This window comes from Camelina sativa, chromosome 10 (assembly GCF_030686135.1).
Source record: "Camelina sativa cultivar CO46 ecotype springtype chromosome 10, ASM3068613v1".
In the NCBI taxonomy this organism is placed as follows: Eukaryota; Viridiplantae; Streptophyta; class Magnoliopsida; order Brassicales; family Brassicaceae; genus Camelina; species Camelina sativa.
In genome coordinates, this window is record NC_141889.1 from 27,009,681 (window position 1) to 27,033,159 (window position 23,479).

The 23,479-nt window shown below is 36.3% G+C and overlaps 6 protein-coding genes across 6 annotated transcripts; all 6 read right to left on the reverse strand.

The window, feature by feature from the left end:
- Window positions 1–3,451: 3,451 nt before the first annotated feature.
- On the reverse strand, window positions 3,452–3,938 carry LOC147937440 (mediator-associated protein 3-like). Its single transcript, XM_087469712.1, has one exon. It carries the CDS (start codon window positions 3,936–3,938, stop codon window positions 3,654–3,656), a length of 285 nt encoding a protein of 94 aa, XP_087325838.1. The 3' UTR covers window positions 3,452–3,653.
- Window positions 3,939–4,037: 99 nt separating this feature from the next.
- LOC104719880 (uncharacterized) lies at window positions 4,038–5,280 on the reverse strand. Its single transcript, XM_010437866.2, has 3 exons — window positions 4,940–5,280; window positions 4,313–4,552; window positions 4,038–4,201 (listed from the first exon to the last, which is right to left on the reverse strand). Exons 1-3 carry the CDS (start codon window positions 5,140–5,142, stop codon window positions 4,156–4,158), a joined length of 489 nt encoding a protein of 162 aa, XP_010436168.2. The 5' UTR covers window positions 5,143–5,280; the 3' UTR covers window positions 4,038–4,155.
- A 597-nt stretch (window positions 5,281–5,877) lies between these two features.
- LOC147937441 (uncharacterized) lies at window positions 5,878–6,351 on the reverse strand. The gene is made up of 2 exons (XM_087468808.1): window positions 6,222–6,351; window positions 5,878–6,104 (listed from the first exon to the last, which is right to left on the reverse strand). The coding sequence occupies exons 1-2, from the start codon at window positions 6,349–6,351 to the stop codon at window positions 5,878–5,880; spliced, it is 357 nt and encodes a 118-aa protein (XP_087324934.1).
- A 7,925-nt stretch (window positions 6,352–14,276) lies between these two features.
- LOC147937442 (glutathione S-transferase T2-like) lies at window positions 14,277–14,678 on the reverse strand. Its single transcript, XM_087468809.1, has one exon. The coding sequence runs from the start codon at window positions 14,676–14,678 to the stop codon at window positions 14,277–14,279; it is 402 nt and encodes a 133-aa protein (XP_087324935.1).
- Window positions 14,679–16,809: 2,131 nt separating this feature from the next.
- Window positions 16,810–17,211, reverse strand: LOC147937443 (glutathione S-transferase T2-like). The gene has a single exon (XM_087468810.1). The coding sequence runs from the start codon at window positions 17,209–17,211 to the stop codon at window positions 16,810–16,812; it is 402 nt and encodes a 133-aa protein (XP_087324936.1).
- A 2,093-nt stretch (window positions 17,212–19,304) lies between these two features.
- LOC147937444 (putative ubiquitin-like-specific protease 1B) lies at window positions 19,305–21,912 on the reverse strand. The gene is made up of 9 exons (XM_087470651.1): window positions 21,384–21,912; window positions 21,148–21,224; window positions 20,957–21,050; window positions 20,760–20,858; window positions 20,560–20,649; window positions 20,353–20,478; window positions 20,149–20,252; window positions 19,781–19,853; window positions 19,305–19,526 (listed from the first exon to the last, which is right to left on the reverse strand). The coding sequence occupies exons 1-9, from the start codon at window positions 21,759–21,761 to the stop codon at window positions 19,464–19,466; spliced, it is 1,104 nt and encodes a 367-aa protein (XP_087326777.1). The 5' UTR covers window positions 21,762–21,912; the 3' UTR covers window positions 19,305–19,463.
- Between the last annotated feature and the right edge of the window lie 1,567 nt (window positions 21,913–23,479).

The following is a 23,479-nucleotide window of genomic DNA, read 5'->3' on the forward strand; positions in this document are numbered from 1 at the left end:
AATTCACTTAAGGGTGGTATTTAAAAAAAAAAAAAAATTAAGTGTGGTATTTTTGGGAAAAACTTAAATTGTGGTATTTTAAAAAATTCCTCTTATTTTTAAGCTATATTGTAGCATTTATATTAAAATATAAATTAAAAATACTTTTAGCTCAGGATGTTAAAAAAAAATTGTAGCTTCTGATTTTATAAAAGAAAAAATCAAAACATTATAACATATTTATACAATTTTCTATATATATATATATTTACATTCATAGTTTACATGTATTAATTTGAACTTAAAATTGATTTTTTAGTTTAAATTTAAATTTCTCAAATTAATTTAGGGTTATAATAATTTCTCAAATTTATTTTAATTTTGATATAATATGACATGTCGTATTAATTGTATTTGATTGGTTAATTAAGAGGGGGGGGGGGGGGGATGAACAAGAGAGTTTCAACTTTCAACCTAAGAATTTTTCATAATATTAACTGTTGATATTTGTTTGCCATATTTATTTTTTGACATTAGGTTGATTATGAATGGGAATGGGTTGTGTACAATGTTTTTAAAACCAGACCGGAAGCAAGTCACTGGGTCAATCGATCGGACCGGTTGAACCACGGGTCAATTAGTTTATTCGTTTGTATACAATTTGTGAATATAACATCCACTTTTCTATAAATATATGAACAAAACATACATAATTAATTAAGTACTAAACAACTAAAATTAATCTTTTAAGTTTTAAATGATTAGATAAAATAACTAAGGGATTTATTTTTATAAATAACAACATTTATTTTTAATTTGGTTTGAGTTTGAAATATGATAAAAATAATATATTTTAATTTGATACCGACCCGCCAGTTCAACCACTGGTTCATGGGGTTTTAGCGAGTTTTTTAATTTTTTGCAGGTTTTTTAAAATTACTTGGAGATTTTTTTTGCACAAAATAAACATTAAAAACGGGTATTTACAGATCGAGATCGAGTAATGATGTAATAACGGATCGGCTAACGGGTATTAAAAGATGAATACTCGATACTCGACATTTACCCACGAATAATAGAATTATAGTATTGTTTATCTGAATCTAAGATCACATGTACTTTTTTCGAGACGAAATGAATATGGGTAACATGTAGTAGCACCTATCCGTATAAAACTAAAAACTATAACCCTAAATCAATTTAAGAATTTTAAATTTATATGGAAAATTATTATGCCCTTGATGTAGCACATGATACTACATAGTTTAATTTGATATTTAAAAGATAAATTTATTTAACATTATACTTATTTTACTAATCTATATATTGTTTATTTATATATCACATAGTAATAAAAAATAACTTAGGTACCTTAGTGGAAGAGTAAACAATATTATCAACAATCTTCTTATCTTTTATCCCTAAAAGAGTTTATTTCATATTCATATCCTATGAAAACATATTTTTAAAAGTTCTAACGTCGAATGTTGATCGTTGATCTAATTATAGAGATCATTTAAACATATTTATATCCCCTATTAAAAGCAAATATACAAAGTTTCCTAAACATTTTTAGTGTTGTGTCGCCACAACGGGGTTGTCCTAGTGCATCACCTGCCAAAATAGAATTTTTATTCAAGTCAAGAATGCTTTGATGGTGAAACGGTTAAATTCCGACACTGAATATCAGTTCACTAATCCAAGTTACATATTTTTCTAAAATCTCATTTGTTATTTTCAGATGTTAATTTTATGATGCAACCTCAGCTTCGTCTTCTCAAAAAAACATGTGTACATTATATATGTTATTTATGCCAATGTTTTCGGTTAAAAGCATTTGATAAAATCTCAAATTTGTTTTATATTTTATTTTTTACCATGTTATAGAATTGTATCTTGAGTTGATAACATGCTTTCTGAGATATGCTACCTAAATCACATATAACTTTTTGTAACAGCTTACATATCATTTTTTCTATATTTTGTGACCATTATTTTTGTTTTTTTAGATGGTTTATTTTTTCAAGATTCTTGTTCATAGTTTTTCTAAAAAAAGTGTGATCCTTACAATGTCTTCGTTTTAGATCAAAACTTTTAAGTTGAGTTGTGTAATTATTCTTTTATTTTTTAAGTGAAATTCAGTAATAAATCTGTAATGTATTTTTCTTAGAAACTATTGTTTCACTTCATTTTTATTTTTATGTTTAAAATTTTATAAATATCGTTACATAAATTGTTTTTTACACCACCAATGCATGAAAATCTTACTTCTATTAACTCTTTAACCCATTCTAAATTTTGGAATATAATCATTTTTAGTTAAAATTTGAATAATATCATTATTACTAAAACATATTCAGTATTATTTTTACTATTTAAATTTTATTTATTTATTTTTCTTAATTCATTTTTATATTGTTATTTTTATTGTTTACTAAAACAAATTTATATTATTGTTGTTTACTATTTAAAAATTTTCATTTATTTTATTTAATTCATTTTCATATAATTATTATTTTTATTATTTACTAAAAAAATTATATTATTGTTGTTTATAATTTTTAATTTAAATAGTTTATTTAATTAATTTTTCCTTTTTTTATCATTATTATTAATTATAAGTAATAAATATGTAACAAATGAATATTTAAAATAGTTTTTTAAATAAAAAATAACATGTGTAGGAAGGAGAAAAAATAAAGGGTGAATTTGCTGAGTGACCAAAAAAAAACTAATAAATAAAATAGCCACTAATTTGAATAAATTAGAAATTTATGATGAAGGGTAAGCTAAATTACCTTTTTAGGTTTTATGGTTAAGGGAGGGTGGTGGATAGGGTGGACGGTGGTTTGGTGGTGGTCCGGCAATGCTCCAGCGATGGTCCGGCGGTGGTCTGGTGGTGTTCCGACAGTTTTTCGGCGGTTCTTCGGCAGTGCTTCGGTAGCCGGAAGTGGTTGTTAGGAAATAGAGGGAATATGGTTGGTGATGGTAGGGATGGGTATGGTGATGGTAGAGATTGGTATGGTGGTGGTAGAGGTTGGTACTTTATGGATAAAATGGTATATATTGTATATTATATAGAGAATATGTTAGATACAGTAAAACCTCTATAAATTAATAATGTTGGGACCATGAAAATTTATTAATTTATAGAGTTTAATTTCTCGATAAATTAATAATTAATTTATAGAAAAACTTTCCTAATTTGGTAAAAAAATTAAAATAAAATTTAATAGTTATAACTAATATTTTTATAAAATTAGTTACAAAAAAAATAACAATTATCATGTTTTGAATATAACACTTAAAAAGTTTTATATAGTAAAAATATTAAAAATGTACTCTAATACAAATTAATGTATATATATACATATATTTAGTTAATTTTATATACTTATTAATTTATATTATTGATGAGACTATATATTAATTTAAGTGTTTTTTTGTTTGTTAGTTCTGCCAATTTCTCAAAAATAAAAGCTAACTTAATATTGAAAGATAGATGATGAAAATTACGATATGGTTAGTCAAGATTCGAAATAACAACAAGACTAAACCATTACACGCATATCTGTCTACCGCAATACAGTTTCATGTTATCCAATTTCGGATCAATCACCCATACAGTTTAATTTTATCCAATTTCGGATCAACAAAAATAAAGATAAAGCCCTTTAGATTGAAACACTCGACTCTTTCTTCGTCGGAAGCTTCGCAATCTTATTGCCTACCACCTTTATTGCTTCTTCTATGAAATTTTCAACTACTTCTCTCACGATGACCTTGTAAGGATCTTGAGAGAGATCGAGATCCAATTCAACTGAAGCTTGTTCTCGCGCCTTGATCTCTGTCATCTTGTACAAGTTCGACTTTTTCAAGATCTTCTTCACCGTCTTCTCTATTTTCCTCTGCAGATCCTTATCGATCTCCACCTCTTCTCTCGCCACTTCTTCCTCCATTGATGATGATGATGTCTCTCGACGCCGTCAAATATACGATAGGGTTTTTTTTTGTTTTTTTTTTCGGAGTCGTTCCTTAGACGAGAGAGAGAATGCTCATTAACGTTTTAAAGGGATTTTTAACTACTGGGCCGATAATATGTTTAGGCCCAACAAATTACACATTCCAAGAAAAAAAAAAGTTTTTTGTTTTTTTGGGATATGATGATGATGTATCTCACTTGTTGAACTTGGTAGAAGAACTTGTTGGCTTTTTTTTATTGCTGCAAAACAAACAAAAGAGAGAAGAAGAAGAAGAAGAAGATGATCCATTTTTATTACTCTACTACAACAAGGTTCTCAAACTATATTGACAAATCACACATGAAACATACCTAATCGGTGGTGGATCAGCGGTGTCGGATTTAGAGTCACCACCACGACCAAACGCAACCTCGTCCATGCTCTGTCCTAAGCGGCGGTATCTACCTCCGGACTCGACAAACGCGGGACAAGGCCGGTAAGCCTTAATGGGCCACCAACCGAAACCAGGGACTGTTGCAATGCCACCTTGAATCCGTCCGTCGCCGTTACAGCCACTCTCTTTCTCCTCTTTCCCACACACTCTGCAACCACTGTTTCATTCCACCAACTCTGGTTAGTCGAGAGAGACTCAAGAATATCCAAATCTCTCTCTCAAGTCAACAAAGATAAAGATATATTCATCCTTTCACTAAACAACAGGAACACACACAAAAAAAAAAGCAGTTTGTAATTACACATCCCCTTCTGCAACCACATTGAAAGAGTAAGAGACGCACTGATTACAATATATCTCCAAAATTGAAGTATCATCCTTTCATTAAACAACAGAGCAGAGTTCTAAACAAGGAGTGGATTCTTTTATCATCCTTTCGAACCTAAAATCCTTAACAAAATCGAAACAAAATTGGGGAATATAGTTTCAAGTTTTTTTTACCAATGGAATCGATTGAAAGAGAAGCAAAAAAAAAAAAGGGTACCTAAAAGTGAGGTCGCCGTCGTCATTGTCACCACCAGTTTCTACGACGGAGGCCGGCGAAGAAGAAAGAGAGAGTAGTGTGTGATGATTTGATGAGTTGTTGAGGATGAGACTGCTCGAGCTCGGCCATGGCCTTGATTTGTGACAACCATTGTTGAAGACGAAACATCGCGGCAGAGATACTGATGAAATGGAATTCGCCATCTCTCTTTCCTATGTGAGCTTAAAAAAGATCAGCGCAGAGCAGAGAGAGAGAGAGAGAGAGAGAGTCCCCCGAGAAGATGATATTGGCCACAAATTCCAAAACTTGTTGTATACATTTTACTCTAATCCCAAAAGTTCGTAGATAAAGGAGTATTATTATTATATTTTATTTCTCCTCTTAACTCTTTTATTTTTTATTTTTATATAACTCATTTTACTCTGTATTTTTATTTATTTTCTAAATCTTTTCACTCACCAACTATAACCTTACAATTAGTCTACATGATTTTTCCTTTTATATGTTATTTTCAAAAACAAAAAATATATTTTTTTTTTGAAAAATTGAACCAGTATTTCGAGGAAGAAGCAGCTAAGACCATCATTAGTGGAGCAACCCACAGTAGTTACTCTTATATTAATTAATTATATAATTAATACTAAATTAAGTAAAGTAATTCTAAGAGAAACTTAAGCAAAATCACTTTAGTACTAGAGAACCCAAAAGATGGTTGTTCAAGCATTTAAATAGTAATTTTTTAAATTTTTGTTTATTAATTATCAAACTTTAATTATATAAAATGACAAACCAATTTTTTTTTTATATTACATAAAATAGAAAAAAATTAAATTTTACAAACTTTAGAATATTAAACATACTTTACAAAATTCAGAATAGTAAACATATTTTATAATATTCGAAATATTAAAACATATTAAACAGAATTGAAATAAGATTTATTGTGCAGTTGCACCAAATTTTTGCCAAATATGCTCAATCAAATCTTTTTCCAAAATATCATGTATTTGTGTATCATGAACCTCATTTCGAATGCCCATCATATTATGTAGATTTATTGGCATATCTGTAGAATATGATAAATCGACATGAGAACTTCTGCTTTCTTCTCCGTGATGGAATTCCGTTGGATAGTAGAAATTGTAGTCATGTCGTTCGTCTTCCACTATCATGTTATGCAGGATGATAGATGCTCTCATTATTTTTCCTATTTTTTCTTTATCCCAAAAAAGTGCGGGATTCTTCACGATTGCAAATCGAGCTTGCAAGACTCCAAATGCACGCTCTACATCTTTACGACATCCTTCTTGCCATTGAGCAAAGAGTTTTGCTTTTCGACCACGTGGAAGTGTAATGGATTGGATGAAAGTTGCCCATTTGGGATAGATACCGTCAGTGAGGTAGTACGCCATGTTGTATTGCCGTCCATTGACAACGTATGTAACTCTTGGAGCTCGGCCCTCTAGGATATCATCAAACACCGGGGAGCGGTCCAAGACATTGATATCATTTAACGAACCTGGTGGTCCAAAAAATGCGTCCCAAATCCATAAATCTTGTGATGCCACAGCCTCTAGTACGATTGTCGGTTTACCCGATCCACGTGAATATTGTCCTGATATAGGAACCCGGATGAGGGAACCCACGTGGATAGATGGGAATAGGCAAATGGTTGATAACACTGTTCTGCCTACTCGTTGGATGATAGATCGAATGCAGCGAAGATATGGTAAATAGACAAATGGTTGAAAACACTGTTCTGTCTATTTGGTAGTAGTGGAAAATGAAGAGATAGATGAATGGATTGAAAGACGCCACACAGATCTGTGAAAGGATCTATGATAAGTCAAATCTCAGTCTTCAAGGAATCACACACAAGAAGAAGGAGAAAAGGGAGGTTGCTTCTATCTCAGAAGAAAACCTAAGAAAACTCTCATTTTATTTCATAAAAACTTCAAAGGTTACAATGCTCAGAAGGGACCTTATATAATGATCCAGCAGCGGGGGACCTTCTAGGGTCGAAATTTATTACAAATAAAAGGACTAAACTTGCAAAAACAACAGACTCGATTTTAGGACTTAAATAAATAAAAGACTCATAAAGACCCAACGGTCGATTCCTGCAAACAAGAAAAGAACGACCATTTATTATTTGAATTCAAACACTTACTTCGGCTTAGCCCTCATGCACGCTCCAGCCCTTCATTGATTGCTTCGGAAATGATGAAAAAAACGAGTTCTTTAATTCCTTGTAGAACTGGCAGAAATGATGCTTTTGGAGTCTTCTCTTTGAAATTTTCTAGCTCAATGAGAGTAATCAGACTTTCAATGGACTTGTTGAATTGTTCCCTTAAGGTCCTTGCTCCCAACCTTGTCATAGGTTTGTGTACCATTGTTGGCAGAACAGGTTCTTCAGGAACTGGAAGAACGGGTTCTTCGGGAAATGGCAGAACAGGTTCTTCGGGAAGTTGACTACTGATGTCCTCATCATTCCCTCCCTCTTGAGAGAGCTCTGTCTGCAGAACTATTTCGTCTGCATGGAAAGGAGATAAATCAGCAACATTAAAGGAACTGACTATTTCACCTGGTAGCTCAATTTTGTAGGCGTTGTCATTGATTTTCTCTAAGACCCGAAATGGTTCATCTCCTCTTGGTGACAGCTTGGACTTTCTCTCCTTGGGAAATCTTTCTTTTCTCATGTGTAACCAGACTTAATCTCCAGGTTCAAACGTCAGTTCTTTGCGGTGTTTATCCGCATGCTCTTTGTTCTTTGCGCTTTTCTTCTCAAGATTCTCTTTAACTCTTTGGTGAAGTTTCTTCACAAAGTCAGCTTTGGTGACTCCTTCTGCACTAGAATAAACAGCTTGGGGGCAGAGGTGTGATGTCTAATGGGGTTAGAGGATTAAAACCATAGACAACTTCAAATGGAGAGACTTTGGTACCAGAATGCTTAGCATGATTATAAGCAAATTCAATATAGGGTAAACAAGATAACCAGTTTCAGAGATTCTTACCCACCGTAGCTCTCAAAAGAGTGGAGAGAGTACGATTAACTACCTCAGTTTGGCCATCAGTTTGAGGATGACAAGTGGTGGAGAAGAGTAGCTTAGTTCCTAGCTTTTTCCACAAAGTCTTCCAAAAGTGGCTGAGAAATTTGGTGTCTCGATCTGAAACAATGGTCCTTGGGATTCCATGTAAACGCACAACTCTTTGAAAAAGAGTTCAGCAGTGTGAGTAGCATCATTTGTCTTGTTACATGGAATGAAATGCACCATTTTGGAGAACCGGTCCACCACAACAAAGATAGAATCTCGGTTGTTGATCTTAGGCAGCCCTAATACAAAATCCATAGAAATATCTACCCATGGTAGGTTAGGGATAGACAAAGGCATATATAAACCATAAGGATGTGACCTGGATTTTGCTTTCAAGCATGTGATGCACTTTGCGCAGAACCTTTCCACATCTCTTTTCCAATGCGGCCAAAAGAAATGTTCCATCAGAACACTTAGAGTTTTGTCTCTCCCAAAATGTCCCATAAGTCCTCCTCCATGTGCTTCTCCTATCAACAACTCTCTCATGGATCCTTGAGAAATGCACAACCTTTTGTCCTTAAAGAGAAATCCATCATGTTGGTAGTATGACCCATAAGCCGCTTTGCTTGTTTCCTTAAAGGCTTCTTTGAAATCTGGATCCTCCGCATATAGACCTTTGATATGATCAAATCCCATGACTTTGGCCTCCATTGTAGTGAGCAAAGCATGTCTCCTTGATAGAGCGTCAGCTACAATGTTCTCTTTGCCTTTCTTGTACTTAATCACATATGGAAATGTCTTCACAAATTCAAGCCACCTTGCATGTCTCTTCTTAAGTGTAGTTTGTCCTCTTAGGTGCTTGAGTGTCTCATGATCTGTATGAATAAAAAACTCTTTGGATAGCAAATAATGTTGCCAAGTTTCTAGAGATCTTACCAAAGCATAGAGCTCTTTATCATAGGTTGGATAATTAAGTGCAGCTCCGCTGAGTTTCTCACTGAAGTAGGCTACAAGTTTTCCTCCTTGAGTTAGAACAGCACCTACAAGTTTTCCTCCTTGAGTTAGCATCACATTCAATCTCAAACATTTTATCAAAGTTAGGAAGTACCAAAACGGGTGCATGTGTGAGGCTGTTTTTGAGCAGGTTGAATGCATCCTCTTTTGCTTGACCCCATTTGAATTCCACATTCTTTTTAATCACAAATGTTAAGGGTGCAGCAATGGTACTAAAATCCTTCACAAATCTCCTATAGAAGCTAGCCAGTCCATGGAAGCTCCTAACATGTCCAATGGTTGTTGGAGTTGGCCAGTCTTGTATAGCCTTGATCTTTTCCTCATCAACCTTTAGTCCCTTCGAACTCACAACAAATCCTAGAAACACATCAACCTTTAGTCCCTTCGAACTCACAACAAATCCTAGAAACACAACTTGATCAGTGCAAAACGTGCATTTCTTAAAATTAGCATAAAGATGTTCATCCTTAAGCGCTTTTATCACCATTTCAAGATGCTTTACGTGATCTGCAAGACTTGTGCTATAAATCAAGATATCATCAAAATAAACAACCACAAACTTACAGATGTACTCCCTTAGGACCTGATTCATTAACCTCATGAAGGTGCTTGGGGCATTGGTGAGTCCGAATGGCATAACTAACCACTCATATAGTCCTTGCTTTGTCTTGAAAGCCGTTTTCCATTCATCACCTTCTTTCATTCTCACCTGATGGTAACCACTCCTTAGATCAATTTTAGAAAAGACAATAGCTCCATTAAGCTCATCTAGCATGTCATCAAGCCTTGGTATGGGATGTCTATATTTGACAGTGATGTTGTTGATTGCTCTGCAGTTGACACACATTCTCCAAGTTCCATCTTTCTTAGGCACTAGAAGAACCGGTACAACACAAGGGCTTAGGCTTTCACGAATGTAGCCCTTTGACATTAGATCACGAACTTGCTTTTCCAGCTCTTTTGCTTCTTTAGGGTTTACTCGGTAGGCTGGTCTATTAGGAAGTGGTGCTCCAGGAACTAGATCAATTTGATGTTTGATTCCTCTTATAGGCGGTAGTCCAGGTGGTATCTCCTCAGGAAAGACCTCTTTAAACCTTCCTAATAGTTCAAGCACTTCTGGTGGTAAGTCTTTCTCTTCTTGACCTGAAAACAAACCTTCCTTAAAGATCATTAGTAACACCTTGTCCTGTGAATTAATTGATTTCAAAACAGTAGAAGGTGCTATGTAAATATTGGTTTTGTTTGACTTAGCTCCCTTTGACATGGTCTGTTGCATTTCATGCACTTCTTGAGGGGTGAGTGGAGCTAGAGTATGCTTCTTGTTGTTGTGCAAGAAAGTGTAGTAGTTGGTTCGACCATTGTGTAAAGTCTCCTTATCAAATTTCCATGGCCGTCCTAGAAGAAGGTGTCCAGCTTGCATAGGAACCACATCACACACAACTTGATCTGAATATTTGCCTATGGTGAATGGTATGGTGACTTGCTCGGAGATCCTTAGTTCAGCCTCATCATTGAGCCACTTAAGTCGATATGGATGGGGATGCTTTATCTTTTGGAGACCTAGCTTATCAACCAAATACTTGCTGGCTACATTAGTACATGAACCACCATCAATGATTAAGCTACATACCTTGGAGTTTATGGAGCAGCGAGAGTGGAAGATATTTTCTCTTTGAATTGTTTCAGGATCAAAAAGAGTGCTAAGAGCCCTCCTTATGACTAGAAGCTCTCCCATATCTAGATAGTCCACAATATCCTCCTCAGATTCAACACGTTCTTCTTCCTTATCTTGTGATTCATACTCTCCATTGGCTTTAAGGATCATTACTCGCTGGTATGGGCACTCCCTTGCATAGTGTCCTTTTCCCTGACATTTAAAACAAGTAATATCATGAGCTCTTTGGTTAGTAGGCTTACCTTGCTCTGTTTTGGTTACTTTTGATGCCTCAGGTGCAGCCCTTTTAAATCTCTGGTCCACATCAATAGATTTTCCCTTGTCTAAAGATTTTTGAGGTGGCGGTGTCCATGGAGTCTTACTACGGTTAGTAGAGGCTGTCTTCCTTTTGATGTGTTGTTCAGCTTGGACTGCTAGGTGCAACAACTCTTCAAGATAATGATAGGTTTGTCTTTCCACTTTTTTAGCAATCCGATCATGAAGACCATCTAGAAACTGCGCCATCAAGTTCTCCTCAGACTCTTCTACCTCCAATCTGTTTTTCAGAGATTCAAACTCTTCAAAGTATTCCTCAACATATTTGCTTCCTTGTGAGAGCTTGCGGAACTTATTTTGTAGCTCTCGGTGGTAATAAGCTGGGATATATCTCTTTCTTAGCTGAAACCTCATATCATCCCATGTGGTGATTGGTATATGTCTATGCCTTCTCCTCTCAGATACATCTCTGTCCCACCAAGCTAAGGCATTGTTGGTAAGTTGAGCAGCAGCTAGGGATACCTTTGTCTGTTCAGAATAGTTGTAGTAGCCAAAGATATGCTCCATATGTCTTTCCCAATCAATGTAAGCTTCAGGATTAACCTTTCCAGCAAATGTTGGCGGATTGAGCCTAAGATCATAGCCTCCTTCTCTTATGTTGCCTTCATCTCGTCCCCTGCCTTGTTGGTAGTGTCTCCTTGGCCTTTGGTGTTGATTAAGATCTAGATGTTCTTCCTCTGAATCAAACTGATCTCCAATATCAACCTCATGGTTTCCTCTAGGCATGTTAGGAACTGGTGCTCTTAGTGCAGGTGGGGGTTGTTCAATTCGTGTCATGCGATCACCAAGTGTTTGGAGTTGGGCTTGGATAGCTGTAAGCATCTGAGCCATGTTCACCTCTCCTCCTTGTTCTCCCATGGTTCTAAACGTTTTCTGTAAGATTAGGAAAAGAGATCAAGTGCACAGGAAGTCAAAAGGATCAAATAAGGAAAACTTTCCAAAAACTGACAGATCTAGAATTTGGGGGGTTTTAGCCAATCAAATAAACAGATCTAAACGAATTTTTTTTTTATGGTTTTCTTTTTAGAAGATGAAAAATCAAAATAGAACAAGAACACATGAAAATAATAGATCTAAAAGGGAGAAGCGAAATAAAACAAAACGAACTGAAACAGACACAAACTGAAGCGAACAAAGGAAAATAAACTGAAACAAAAGGGATAGATAAAACCTGATTTGGAGCGTTTAGTTCTGATACCAGATGATATAGGAACACGGATGAGGGAACCCACGTGGATAGATGGGAATAGGCAAATGGTTGATAACACTGTTCTGCCTGCTCGTTGGATGATAGATGGAATGCAGCGAAGAGATGGTAAATAGACAAATGGTTGAAAACATTGTTCTGTCTATTTGGTAGCAGTGGAAGATGAAGAGATAGATGGGTGGATTGAAAGACGCCACACAGATCTGTGAAAGGATCTATGATAAGTCAAATTTCAGTCTTCAAGGAATCACACACAAGAAGGAGAAAAGGGAGGTTGCTTCTATCTCAGAAGAAAACCTAAGAAAACTCTCATTTTATTTCATAAAAACTTCAAAGGTTACAATGTTGAGAAGGGACCTTATATAACTATCCAGCAGCGGGGGACCTTCTAGGGTCGAAATTTATTACAAATAAAAGGACTAAACTTGCAAAAACAACAGACTCGATTTTAGGACTTAAATAAATAAAAGACTCATAAAGACCCAACAGTCGATTCCTGCAAACAAGAAAAGAACAACCATTTATTATTTGAATTCAAACACTTACCTCGGTCTTAGCTCTCATGCACGCTCAAGCCCTTCATTGATTGCTTCGGAAATGATGAAAAGAACGGGTTCTTTAATTCCTTGTAGAACTGGCAGAAATGATGCTTTTGGAGTCTTCTCTTTGGAATCTTCTAGCTCAATGAGAGTAATCAGACTTTCAATGGACTTGTTGAATTGTTCACTTAAGGTCCTTGCTCCCAATCATGTCATAGGTTTGTGTACCATTGTTGGCAGAACGGGTTCTTTAGGAACTGGAAGAACGGGTTCTTCGGGAAATGGCAGAACGGGTTCTTCGGGAAGTTGACTACTGATGTCCTCATCATGTCCTTTCCATGCAGTTGGAAAATTCTTCCACTCCCAATGCATACAATCTATGCTCCCTACAATTATGGGGAAACCGCGATGTTCTCCAATATTCAGTAATCGTTGGAGGTCTTCTGCTGTAGGTCTTCTGAGATACTCGTCGCCAAACAGATTTATAACTCCCTCAACAAAATGTAGAAGGCATTTGTGGGCGGTTTTTTTAGCGAGTCGTAAATATTCATCCACCGCATATGCCGAACATCCATAAGCCATCATACGAATAGCTGACGTACACTTTTGAAGTGCAGAAAGACCAATCCTTCCAGTAGCATCTCACCTTTGTCTGAAGTATGAGACTCCATTCTCAATAGTAGTAACAATACGGAGAACAATTGTTTGTTCATTCTAAAGCGACGACGGAACATAGCTTGTGTGTAAGTCGGATTCTCTCTAAAATAATCATTCCACAACCGATTGTGGCCTTCTTCGCGGTCTCTATTAATGTGCACTCTTCGGATTATTGGAGCTGATGGAGTGTAGTTGTATTGTATCTCCTCCACTATACTATCAACTTCCTCCTCTACAATATCATCAACTTCTTGATCGGAACTCCAGCTAGACATTTTTTGGTAATTTGGGTTTAGTAGAAGGTTTATGGGAATTTTATTTGGTAGAATAGGAGATTTTATTGAAACTTTGTAATGGGAATTTTATTTGGTAGAGTAGGAGATTTTATTGAAACTTTGTAATGGAATTTTTTTTTGGTGGAGTAGGAGAAGTGAAGATAGGAGGAAAGAGAAGAGAAGAATCAGAAGAGTTTTAAACACAAAGCCAATGTGTTTGAAATAGAGAAGAAAACATTGTTAAATATATAGTCTTAACAGTAGAGACCCAACCAAACATAGTACTTCACGGGTTTAAAAACAACCCTTACAAAGGGCAAAAGCCGTGACTGTCCTTACAAAACACACCAAAACCAAACAAAGCCGTGACTGTCCTTACAAGACACAAAACAACCAAACAAAGCCGCGACTGTCCTTACAAGACACAAAACAACGAAACAAAGCCGTGACATCCTAAGCCCCTTACAAGACAAATACAAACAAACAAGTACAACCCCTAAAAAACATAAAAAGCCATACAACCCTTACAACAGGCAAAACCATCTAGAACATTGAATGTTGAACACAAACAAAAGATAAATAAGAACAAGAGTGACACAACAAGTAAAGAATATCGAAACCTAAATGTTTGTCAACATTTGGTCAACGAGTTTGTCTCTAAGAAGTTGTTCACCGGATGTTAGTTCAGTCTTGTTAAGCAGACTGTGTAGCAGTTTCATTTTCCCGTGCCTCTCTTTAGCCGCTTGTTCTTGATCCTTCATTGATATGATATTATCTAGCTTACACACTGAACCATCCTCTACATCAATAGTGACAGCCAGTTTCTTCCCTTTTTTCTTAGATGCTTTAACCCCCGGAGGCCTCATCTCAGCTCCATCATCGCACTCTCCTTCCGAAGCGAGTTTAGTCCGCTTATGGCTACACTCCTCCGTGATCCATTTCTGATCATGCTTCAATTCCCTCCAGCAATGTCCTAGCAGAAACGGCTTGTCCATGTCGTTCTTGTAAAGCTCATACGCCATGCTCAATATCAAAAACAACTAGAAGAGGAAGAGAAAGTAACATTATTGCATTTGAAATAATAATTTTTATGATATTTAGTTTTCAAATTCTCAATTAATTAACTTTTATCTAATTAATTTATAATTTTGTTTAGAATGTTTTTTCTTCTTCTTACGTTTTATACAATTTAGAACCTAATTACATTATATTTTTTAGTAGCTAGATAAAATATAAAATTTTAAAACACTTATTTTGTTTTTGATAATTAAACAGAGGTATATGTCTATATGGTATGTTAGTACATATTTTTATGTGTATACATTTTTATTTTATTTTTTGGAATATTAAAAAATATGTGTTATATTTTGTAGTTCATATACTAAATAATTTATAAGTTAGTTTTCCAAACTATGACTACAAATCTATAGTATATGAAATAAACTAATAGTTTTAGTGTTAGTTTTATAGTCCAAACTCGTCATGCTAGGTGGAACACACAACATCTTTAAAGATATTTAATCTGCAAAAACTCATCTAAAAGTTACTTTTTATCAACCAAATTTTCAAATTTTTATCAATTAAAGAAACGGGTTTATTTCTGAAGTAAAATTCTTCATTCACCTCTTTATAAAATAGGGAAATAAAATATGTATACCATTGCAAATGTGACCAACCTTTCCAGGTCGTCCAACTTGTCACCGACCTCTCCAGGTCGTCCAGCTTATCGCCTATCTCTCCAGGTCATCCAGCCTGTCGCCTACCTCTCCAGGTCGCCCAACTTGTCGCCTACCTTTCCAGGTCGTTCAGCTTGTCGCCTACCTCTCCAGGTCGCCCAACTTGTTACCTACCTCTCCAGATCGCCCAACTGCCTAGCTTTTCTCCTAGATCGCTTAGCTTCCCTAGCTATCAGCTCGCCGTCACGACTTTAAGAGCAGTTGGCCACCGATCTAGAAGGAACCAAGAATAGATATACTTATAAACTTGAAGCTCCGAGACTTAGCTTTCTAACAAGATCAACCACGCCTCAATCGGTGCTCTGTATCTCAACTTACGACCAATTTGCTTGAGCAGATGCAGCCTGTCCGCAATTGTCAGATCGTCTCACATCGTGAAAATATTCCCAGCGATCCAGATAGACCTTTAGGCGATCTGCATATCAGTATGAAGTCCCGAAGCTTATCGTTCCAACACGACCGACCTCGCCTGGAGCCGAGCTGTTTCAAGAAATTTATTACCAATCTGCCTCAACTGGTTTAATCTCCTAGAGAGATGGAAATGAACTTCCAAGAGAGATGGAAATCTCCTAGACTTCAGGCTCGAATTCAACTTAGATATTACACACTAAGAAGAAGACAAGTTGAGAAAATATTACACACTTCTCAGATCAAACAAGTAGAAAAGAAGTTTTGATTATAATGTTTGATGGTTTACAAAAAAGAGATACATGGTCTTTAAATAGGAGAAGGGGGGGGGGGACGAAATAGAGAAGAGAAAACCCTAGACAACCTTGCAAGTTCAAGTTCAAGCTCATGCAAGATGTCTAGGAAATGACAAAACATTAAATGCAAAGTTTGAATGAGAAAGAGATAGAAAATGGGCCAAAGCTTTGTAATGGGCTTTGGATCACGAATTGGGCTGGTAAAGGGGGTCTAAAAATGTTACTTAGGCCTCATTAAAAACCTTATCAAGAAAACCCAATGGGACAAAACTTGACCAAGGGAAAAAGAGCACCAAAGCAACACTTTACCCTTTACCGAGCACCTTGAGCTGTGAGCATGGTGAATGTGGTTTGAGTCACGTCTTCTAGCTTCTTGTCCAACTCCTTAAGTATTGCATTGATGGCTTGGTTGAACCTCTTGGACCTTGACCTTGTTATATGACCCGCCGGGACGATCAATGCTTCCTCCGCTTCTTCCGCTGGTACAAGCTGCTCCTCTGGTGCTTCCTCTGGTTCAAGCTGGTCCTCCGATGGTTCCTCAAGTTCAAGCTGCTCCTCAGGTCCGTGTGGTTCGGTTGAGCCGTCCATGGTTTCATCAAATCAGAAGCCCCAAGGCTTATGGTTCTAACGAGACCGACATAACCGTAAATGTTGAACACAAACAAAAGATAAATAAGAACAAGAGTGACACAACAAGTAAAGAATATCGAAACCTAAATGTTTGTCAACATTTGGTCAACGAGTTTGTCTCTAAGAAGTTGTTCACCGGATGTTAGTTCAGTCTTGTTAAGCAGACTGTCAAGCAGTTTCATTTTCCCGTGCCTCTCTTTAGCCGCTTGTTCTTGATCCTTCATTGATATGATATTATCTAGCTTACACACTGAACCATCCTCTACATCAATAGTGACAGCCGGTTTCTTCCTTTTTTTCTTAGATGCTTTAACCCCCGGAGGCCTCATCTCAGCTCCATCATCGCACTCTCCTTCCGAAGCGAGTTTAGTCCGCTTATGGCTACACTCCTCTGTGATCCATTTCTGATCATGCTTCAATTCCCTCCAGCAATGTCCTAGCAGAAACGGCTTGTCCATGTCGTTCTTGTAAAGCTCATACGCCATGCTCAATACATCATCTTCTGATCTTTCTTCTTGAACTCGCTTGTGCGTAACACCCAACAAACTTATTGACTCCATGGTTTATCTTGTTCCACCTAGCCTTACATTGTGAAGGTCCTCTTGTATTTGAAACAGATGACCCATCGCTAGCTTTGTAGTAGTCAGCAACCCTCTTCCAGAAACTTTGAAGCCGCTGCTCATTACTTACAATAGGATCCTTGCTTGTGTTTAACCAAGAGCTTATGAGGTTGACATCCTCCTCTACACTCCATCGATTTCTTATTCCCCTTCCTCCGTCTTCTTCATCCTCATCAACCTCTACATCGATACAGTCTTCAGATTCAGTTGTCGGGCTAAAGTGAAGTGGCTGAGATGAGAATCCAGGCCTAAAGTGTACAATTTGAGAAGATAAGGTAGAGTTAAAGTGGACAGGCTGAAAAGAGACTGTATTTGGAAGAATCGGATTATCTGAACTGTTGGAGTCTTTTTGAGAATTCATAAGATCAACAAAATATGTATGTGGAAAAGGATTAAGGTTTCTAGGGTCCATTGCTTGGGTTAGTGAAGCTGATGTAAAACAGAAATGGTTTGGAGAGAAGGGTTAGTGAAGCTGATGTAAAACGGAAGTGGTTTGGAGAGAAGGGTTAGTGAAAGCTGATGTAAAACGAGCTTGGGTTTGTAGAGAAGGGTTAGTGAAAGCTCATGTAAAACAAAATGGGTTAGTTGGTAAGGTGAAGTTTACTTTTAAAACATCACCGTTTAGGTTTTTGCTCATTAAGTTTTTACCTAAACTACAACAACCACACATTTATCACCATAAAACAACCTACAAACCCTACACCATCACTACAATAAGTTTGATGTTTAAGCATTCATCAATGATGACTCGACAAGTATCTACCTAAACAATTACTAACCGTATTTATCACAACCAACAAACAAAAAGCAATCATCAATGACTGACTCGACTATTACCTAATCTAACACCAAATTAATTACTCAAATGTTACTCAAACACTTGATCAAATACACGGCAAACAATATCTTTCAACAACAATTGAAAGCTAGAGTACCATACTTTTCCACACAATTATTGTAACAAAACACAAAGCAAACATAACACTTTAAGAACATGAAAAGCTAATAATTCATTCCAACACACAACTGCAAACAAAATCTTCCAACAACAATTGAAAGCTAGAGTACCATACCCTTTCAGAATAGACAATCCAAACATTGTGTCCACATTGTGAATACCACTCCAAATCAAATCAATTTGACCTCACACAAAACATGACAAAAGAGTCAATATTAATCACATAGTTACTTATACAATATATAACAAAAAAAAACAAACAAACACGAATGACAATGAATCAAAAACAACTAGAAGAGGAAGAGAAAGTAACATTAACAGTCTAGCTACATCCTAATCAATACTCTAATCTGATTAATCTGGACATACATCTAAAACTGTAGCTTCGTTTCCCTGCAGTGACAACGAACCAACACATATAGAAGAGGAAGAGAAAGTAACAATAACACTCTAGCTACATCTAATCGATAATCTAATCGGATTTATCCGAAATCCTAACAATCAATCGGATTAATCCGAAACCCTAACAATTAAAGACCACACCAAGCTAAAAGAAAAACATGCAACCAATCAGACATGAGAAATGAACCTTCTCCCTCCGATTCGTTAGGGTTTGGACCTCGCCGTTAGCTTCAGGGCACCACCAGAAACAGCCGCCGCCATTGTCCCACCAGAATAGCCGCGTCATTGTCAAATCTAACGGTTTTGCCGATCTGGAAGCCATCGCCTCCGGGTAACCAACAAACAACCAGTTTACGCCGGAAAAATTAATGGAATCAACGTGAATCCATTGTTTTCTCCGATTTCATCAAGAGTCGCATCGTCTTTCGCCTTCAGAAACGAGAGAGAAGAGAGAAAGAAAGAGAAAAAGAAATGGTGAAAAAAAAAATATCTCGCTTCTATATTTACGTACCAACCACTCATGAGAGTTTCACATATCGTTGTTAAGGTGTTGCTCGGAATGCTTCCAACAGCAACGATTCTCGGGTTAATAGACCCATTTATGGGTTTTTATTATTTATTTGGGGCCAAATACAAAAGCAATCCAGTGAGAAACGCCCAGAAAGATATCTCTAAGAGGAGGCTTATTATCTAATACATATTAATGTTGGCTTTTGTAAATATAGCAAGCTAATGTCACCAAGAAGGGGTAATATTATTAGTCGGCTTGCAGTCTCAGTATCTCCTTTGTTGTTCTTAACCTGAAGTATGGCATGTGTTTCTGCAAAAAGAAATCAAAGAGGAAATGAATTCTCATCTGTTCATACAACAACAAAAAACCCTACAACAACATCTTTTCTAGTCATCAGTCTCTTAACACATATATATACGTTTCACAAGTACCTAACCAATTAATTCTCATCTGTTCTAAACGGGTTTGCTAAGCAATCATGTTTGAACCGGATGAGAGAACTGAATATTGATACACACGGATTCATAAGCAAACCGCAGACCTGGACATCATCTCTTATTTACCTGGCTAAACTGTAGACTCAGTCCTCTACTGTAAAAATCAATGTATTTAAGCATAAACATCCCACAGTCGTACCTGAGAATTATTACAAAAGACTAGTGTCAGTAGATCTCTTAACTGCACAACACAAAAAGTGCTATAACAGACAAGGAATCAAATAAGCTTGTAACTGGAGAAGATGGTATTACAAAACTAATCTAGGTAACGTAACAGTAGCAGCAAACTATGAGAAAACATTGTTTTTTTTTTCATATATAGACAATGAATGTTTGGAAGATTCTACAAAAGGAGGGTATGCTAATAATGTAACTAAGATAATATTCCTTACAAGTGAAGTGATCAATGACATAGCAAAATGGGTATGACATACTTATTCTGTTGCTTAGGAGATTCGTTCACGAGTATCTTGTCCCATGAACTGACGTCAATATCCTTTTCATTCTTGTCTTTTACTTCATCCACCAAGTACTTTGCCTGAAACAATAAAATATTGGTTCCATGATCATGGCATTGCATCTCCAAAGTACCAAATTATGGACAGAGAGTTTAATCATCAATATAAGCTATACCGTACCAGAGCATCCAAAATTGTAGGACCAAATACTTCATCATTCAATGAATCAAAATACATGAACTTGTGTTCCCTATTGTTAATCACTGCCACGGCCCAGTGTGTACCTAAGTGGATCGGAACAAATATCTGCACAGGTTTCAACATCATCAATCAAATTGGATTATAATATTTGAGGAAAAAAACATATAACAAAAAGGGAAACCTCACTATGTCACAGTCAATAAGATTATATCCTAGCTTGCTGTAGGCAGTCCATCTCCTGACAGCTTGGTAGTTGTAACCGGAGTCGCGTGCCAGCTGAACAGATGTAATTTAAAAATACATATAGGCTGCGAAGCTCATGGCCGCAAGAACAATCTAAATGAGGAAACATACAAGCATGATGAGAACTAAAACAGAAAGCAAACCTTAATGTAAAAGAAGGTATTGAAGAAATGACACTTGAAGAACTTTTGGGGATCTCTAGTTTCTCTCTCTTTCAGCAGCTCGAGATAGAGATTAACGACCTTATAAAAACAAAATAATGGCAAAAAAAAACCAAAAACAAAAAAACAGAAGGAGTCTGGAACAGATGACGGAAGAATAAAAAATAGCTTCAAAGTACCTCGTCGTTAAGCCATTGAGTTGGCATTAGGCATTGTAAAGTACTTCCAGTGATTTGAATAGAGGATTTTTTATGCGAAACCAAAATCTTCATTCTGAGATAGTAGCAGCAATACAAAAAAGAACTGTGGTTAAATTCTCTCACAATCAGAAAGAATCATGCTTTCTGAAAAAGACAACAAATTAAAATACCTATTCGTCTCAGAGAAGGCACTGTTGACTTGAGCTACTTCCTCCTCTTTGAGCGGTAGGAAAGGTTCACGAGAAAACTTCAAACAAAAATGAATACGAGAGCGCTTAAATAATGAAATCTAAAACAATCTCATCATCTTTTCGTTATATATATATCCTCCTAATTAACAAAGTCATATCATTTGCGATTTCGAAGATTAAAACAAGAAATTAAAGAGTGTTATGGTTTGAATCACCTCAACAAGCTTCTTTTTACCACCACTCCCATCCGTGGAAGAATGTCCCTCAATCCTATCATCGACAACTTCAACAACGTGGGCTTTTGAATCTTTATGGTTGCTACAGAGATCATCATCTCTATGATGACGCCTTGCTGCTTTCTTTTTCAGTAACAGGGAAGCACGAACCCACAATTTGATTCTAAGAAATCCTCTGCAACAGGTGTGAAAGTCTTGTCTAAGACTCAATCTCGATATTGTTGTGTTCTTACAAGCAGACGAAGAAACAGGTTTGTCCGAGATTGTGCGTTTCTTTCTTGAATCTAGGGAGTGTCGGAACGAGATGCTACGGTAGCGATTGCGACTACGACTGCCATGGTTGGGTACAACGGCCATAACAGAGAGAGAGAGAGACTAGTTCAAAGAGTCCGTTCGTTTCTTCTGCAAGTGACTTGGCAAATAAATTGGAGAAGATGAAGCGGGAGATGCTCAATAGGAGAGACAAATGTTTAAGACAAAGGACAAGAGTTATAACATTTTAGGGTTTAACATTTTAGAGTGAAAGCATTTTAGGATTTATAAAGTCCCTTCAACTTCACACCCACTGACTCGAGTCGAGCCCATTTTCTAGTTTATATAAATTTACTCAGTAAGTTTATAAGAGATCCAACCCAACTTAACCAAGACGAAATTCTTCATCAATTTGAATCTGAACATGCATTTTTTTTTTTTTTTTACTTTCAAATTTTATGAAAATGAAACAAATTAACAAAAATAATTAATGTTTACTAGAAACTAGGTTTTCAACCGCAGTACACCGTGGGACTAAATTATAAATTATTGCATTTGAAATAATAATTTTTATGATATTTAGTTTTCAAATTCTCAATTAATTAACTTTTATCTAATTAATTTATAATTTTGTTTAGAATGTTTCTTCTTCTTCTTACGTTTTATACAATTTAGAACCTAATTACATTATATTTTTTAATAGCTAGATAGAATATAAAATTTTAAAACACTTATTTTGTTTTTGATAATTAAACAGAGGTATATGTCTATATGGTATGTTAGTACATATTTTTATGTGTATACATTTTATTTTTATTTTTTGGAATATTAAAAAGTATGTGTTATATTTTGTAGTTCATATACTAAATAATTTATAAGTTAGTTTTCCAAACTATGCCTACAAATCTATAGTATATGAAATAAACTAATAGTTTTAGTGTTAGTTTTATAGTCCAAACCCGTCATGCTAGGTGGAACACGCAACATCTTTAAAGATATTTAATCTGCAAAAACTCATCTAAAAGTTACTTTTTATCAACCAAATTTTCAATTTTTTATCAATTAAAGAAACGGGTTTACTTCTGAAGTAAACTTCTTCATTCACCTCTTTATAAAATAGGGAAATAAAACATGTATACCATTGCAAATGTGACCAACCTTTCCAGGTCGTCCAACTTGTCACCGACCTCTCCAGGTCGTCCAGCTTATCGCCTATCTCTCCAGGTCGTCCAGCCTGTCGCCTACCTCTCCAAGTCGCCCAACTTGTCGCCTACCTTGCCAGGTCGTTCAGCTTGTCGCCTACCTCTCCAGGTCGCCCAACTTGTTACCTACCTCTCCAGATCGCCCAACTGCCTAGCTTTTCTCCTAGATCGCTTAGCTTCCCTAGCTATCAGCTCGCCGTCACGACTTTAAGAGCAGTTGGCCACCGATCTAGAAGGAACCAAGAATAGATATACTTATAAACTTGAAGCTCTGAGACTTAGCTTTCTAACAAGATCAACCACGCCTCAATCGGTGCTCTGTATCTCAACTTACGACCAATTTGCTTGAGCAGATGCAGCCTGTCCGCAATTGTCAGATCGTCTCACATCGTGAAAATATTCCCAGCGATCCAGATAGACCTTTAGGAGATCTGCATATCAGTATGAAGTCCCAAAGCTTATCGTTCCAACACGACCGACCTCGCCTGGAGCCGAGCTGTTTCAAGAAATTTATTACCAATCTGCCTCAACTGGTTTAATCTCCTAGAGAGATGGAAATGAACTTCCAAGAGAGATGGAAATCTCCTAGACTTCAGGCTCGAATTCAACTTAGATGTTACA

Coding starts and splice junctions, on each gene's coding strand:
- LOC147937442 (XM_087468809.1), bottom strand. CDS start 14,678: ATGGCGTATGAGCTTTACAAGAACGACATGGACAAGCCGTTTCTGCTA.
- LOC147937444 (XM_087470651.1), bottom strand. CDS start 21,761: ATGGCCGTTGTACCCAACCATGGCAGTCGTAGTCGCAATCGCTACCGT. Junction 20,650..20,759: donor ATACCTTCTTTTACATTAAG/GTTTGCTTTCTG, acceptor ACATCTGTTCAG/CTGGCACGCGACTCCGGTTA. Junction 20,253..20,352: donor CTACAATTTTGGATGCTCTG/GTACGGTATAGC, acceptor TTATTGTTTCAG/GCAAAGTACTTGGTGGATGA.
- LOC147937443 (XM_087468810.1), bottom strand. CDS start 17,211: ATGGCGTATGAGCTTTACAAGAACGACATGGACAAGCCGTTTCTGCTA.
- LOC147937440 (XM_087469712.1), bottom strand. CDS start 3,938: ATGGAGGAAGAAGTGGCGAGAGAAGAGGTGGAGATCGATAAGGATCTG.
- LOC104719880 (XM_010437866.2), bottom strand. CDS start 5,142: ATGGCGAATTCCATTTCATCAGTATCTCTGCCGCGATGTTTCGTCTTC. Junction 4,553..4,939: donor GACGGCGACCTCACTTTTAG/GTACCCTTTTTT, acceptor GGAATGAAACAG/TGGTTGCAGAGTGTGTGGGA. Junction 4,202..4,312: donor GCTGATCCACCACCGATTAG/GTATGTTTCATG, acceptor TTTGTTTTGCAG/CAATAAAAAAAAGCCAACAA.
- LOC147937441 (XM_087468808.1), bottom strand. CDS start 6,351: ATGGCGTACTACCTCACTGACGGTATCTATCCCAAATGGGCAACTTTC. Junction 6,105..6,221: donor ATGTCGTAAAGATGTAGAGC/GTGCATTTGGAG, acceptor ATAACATGATAG/TGGAAGACGAACGACATGAC.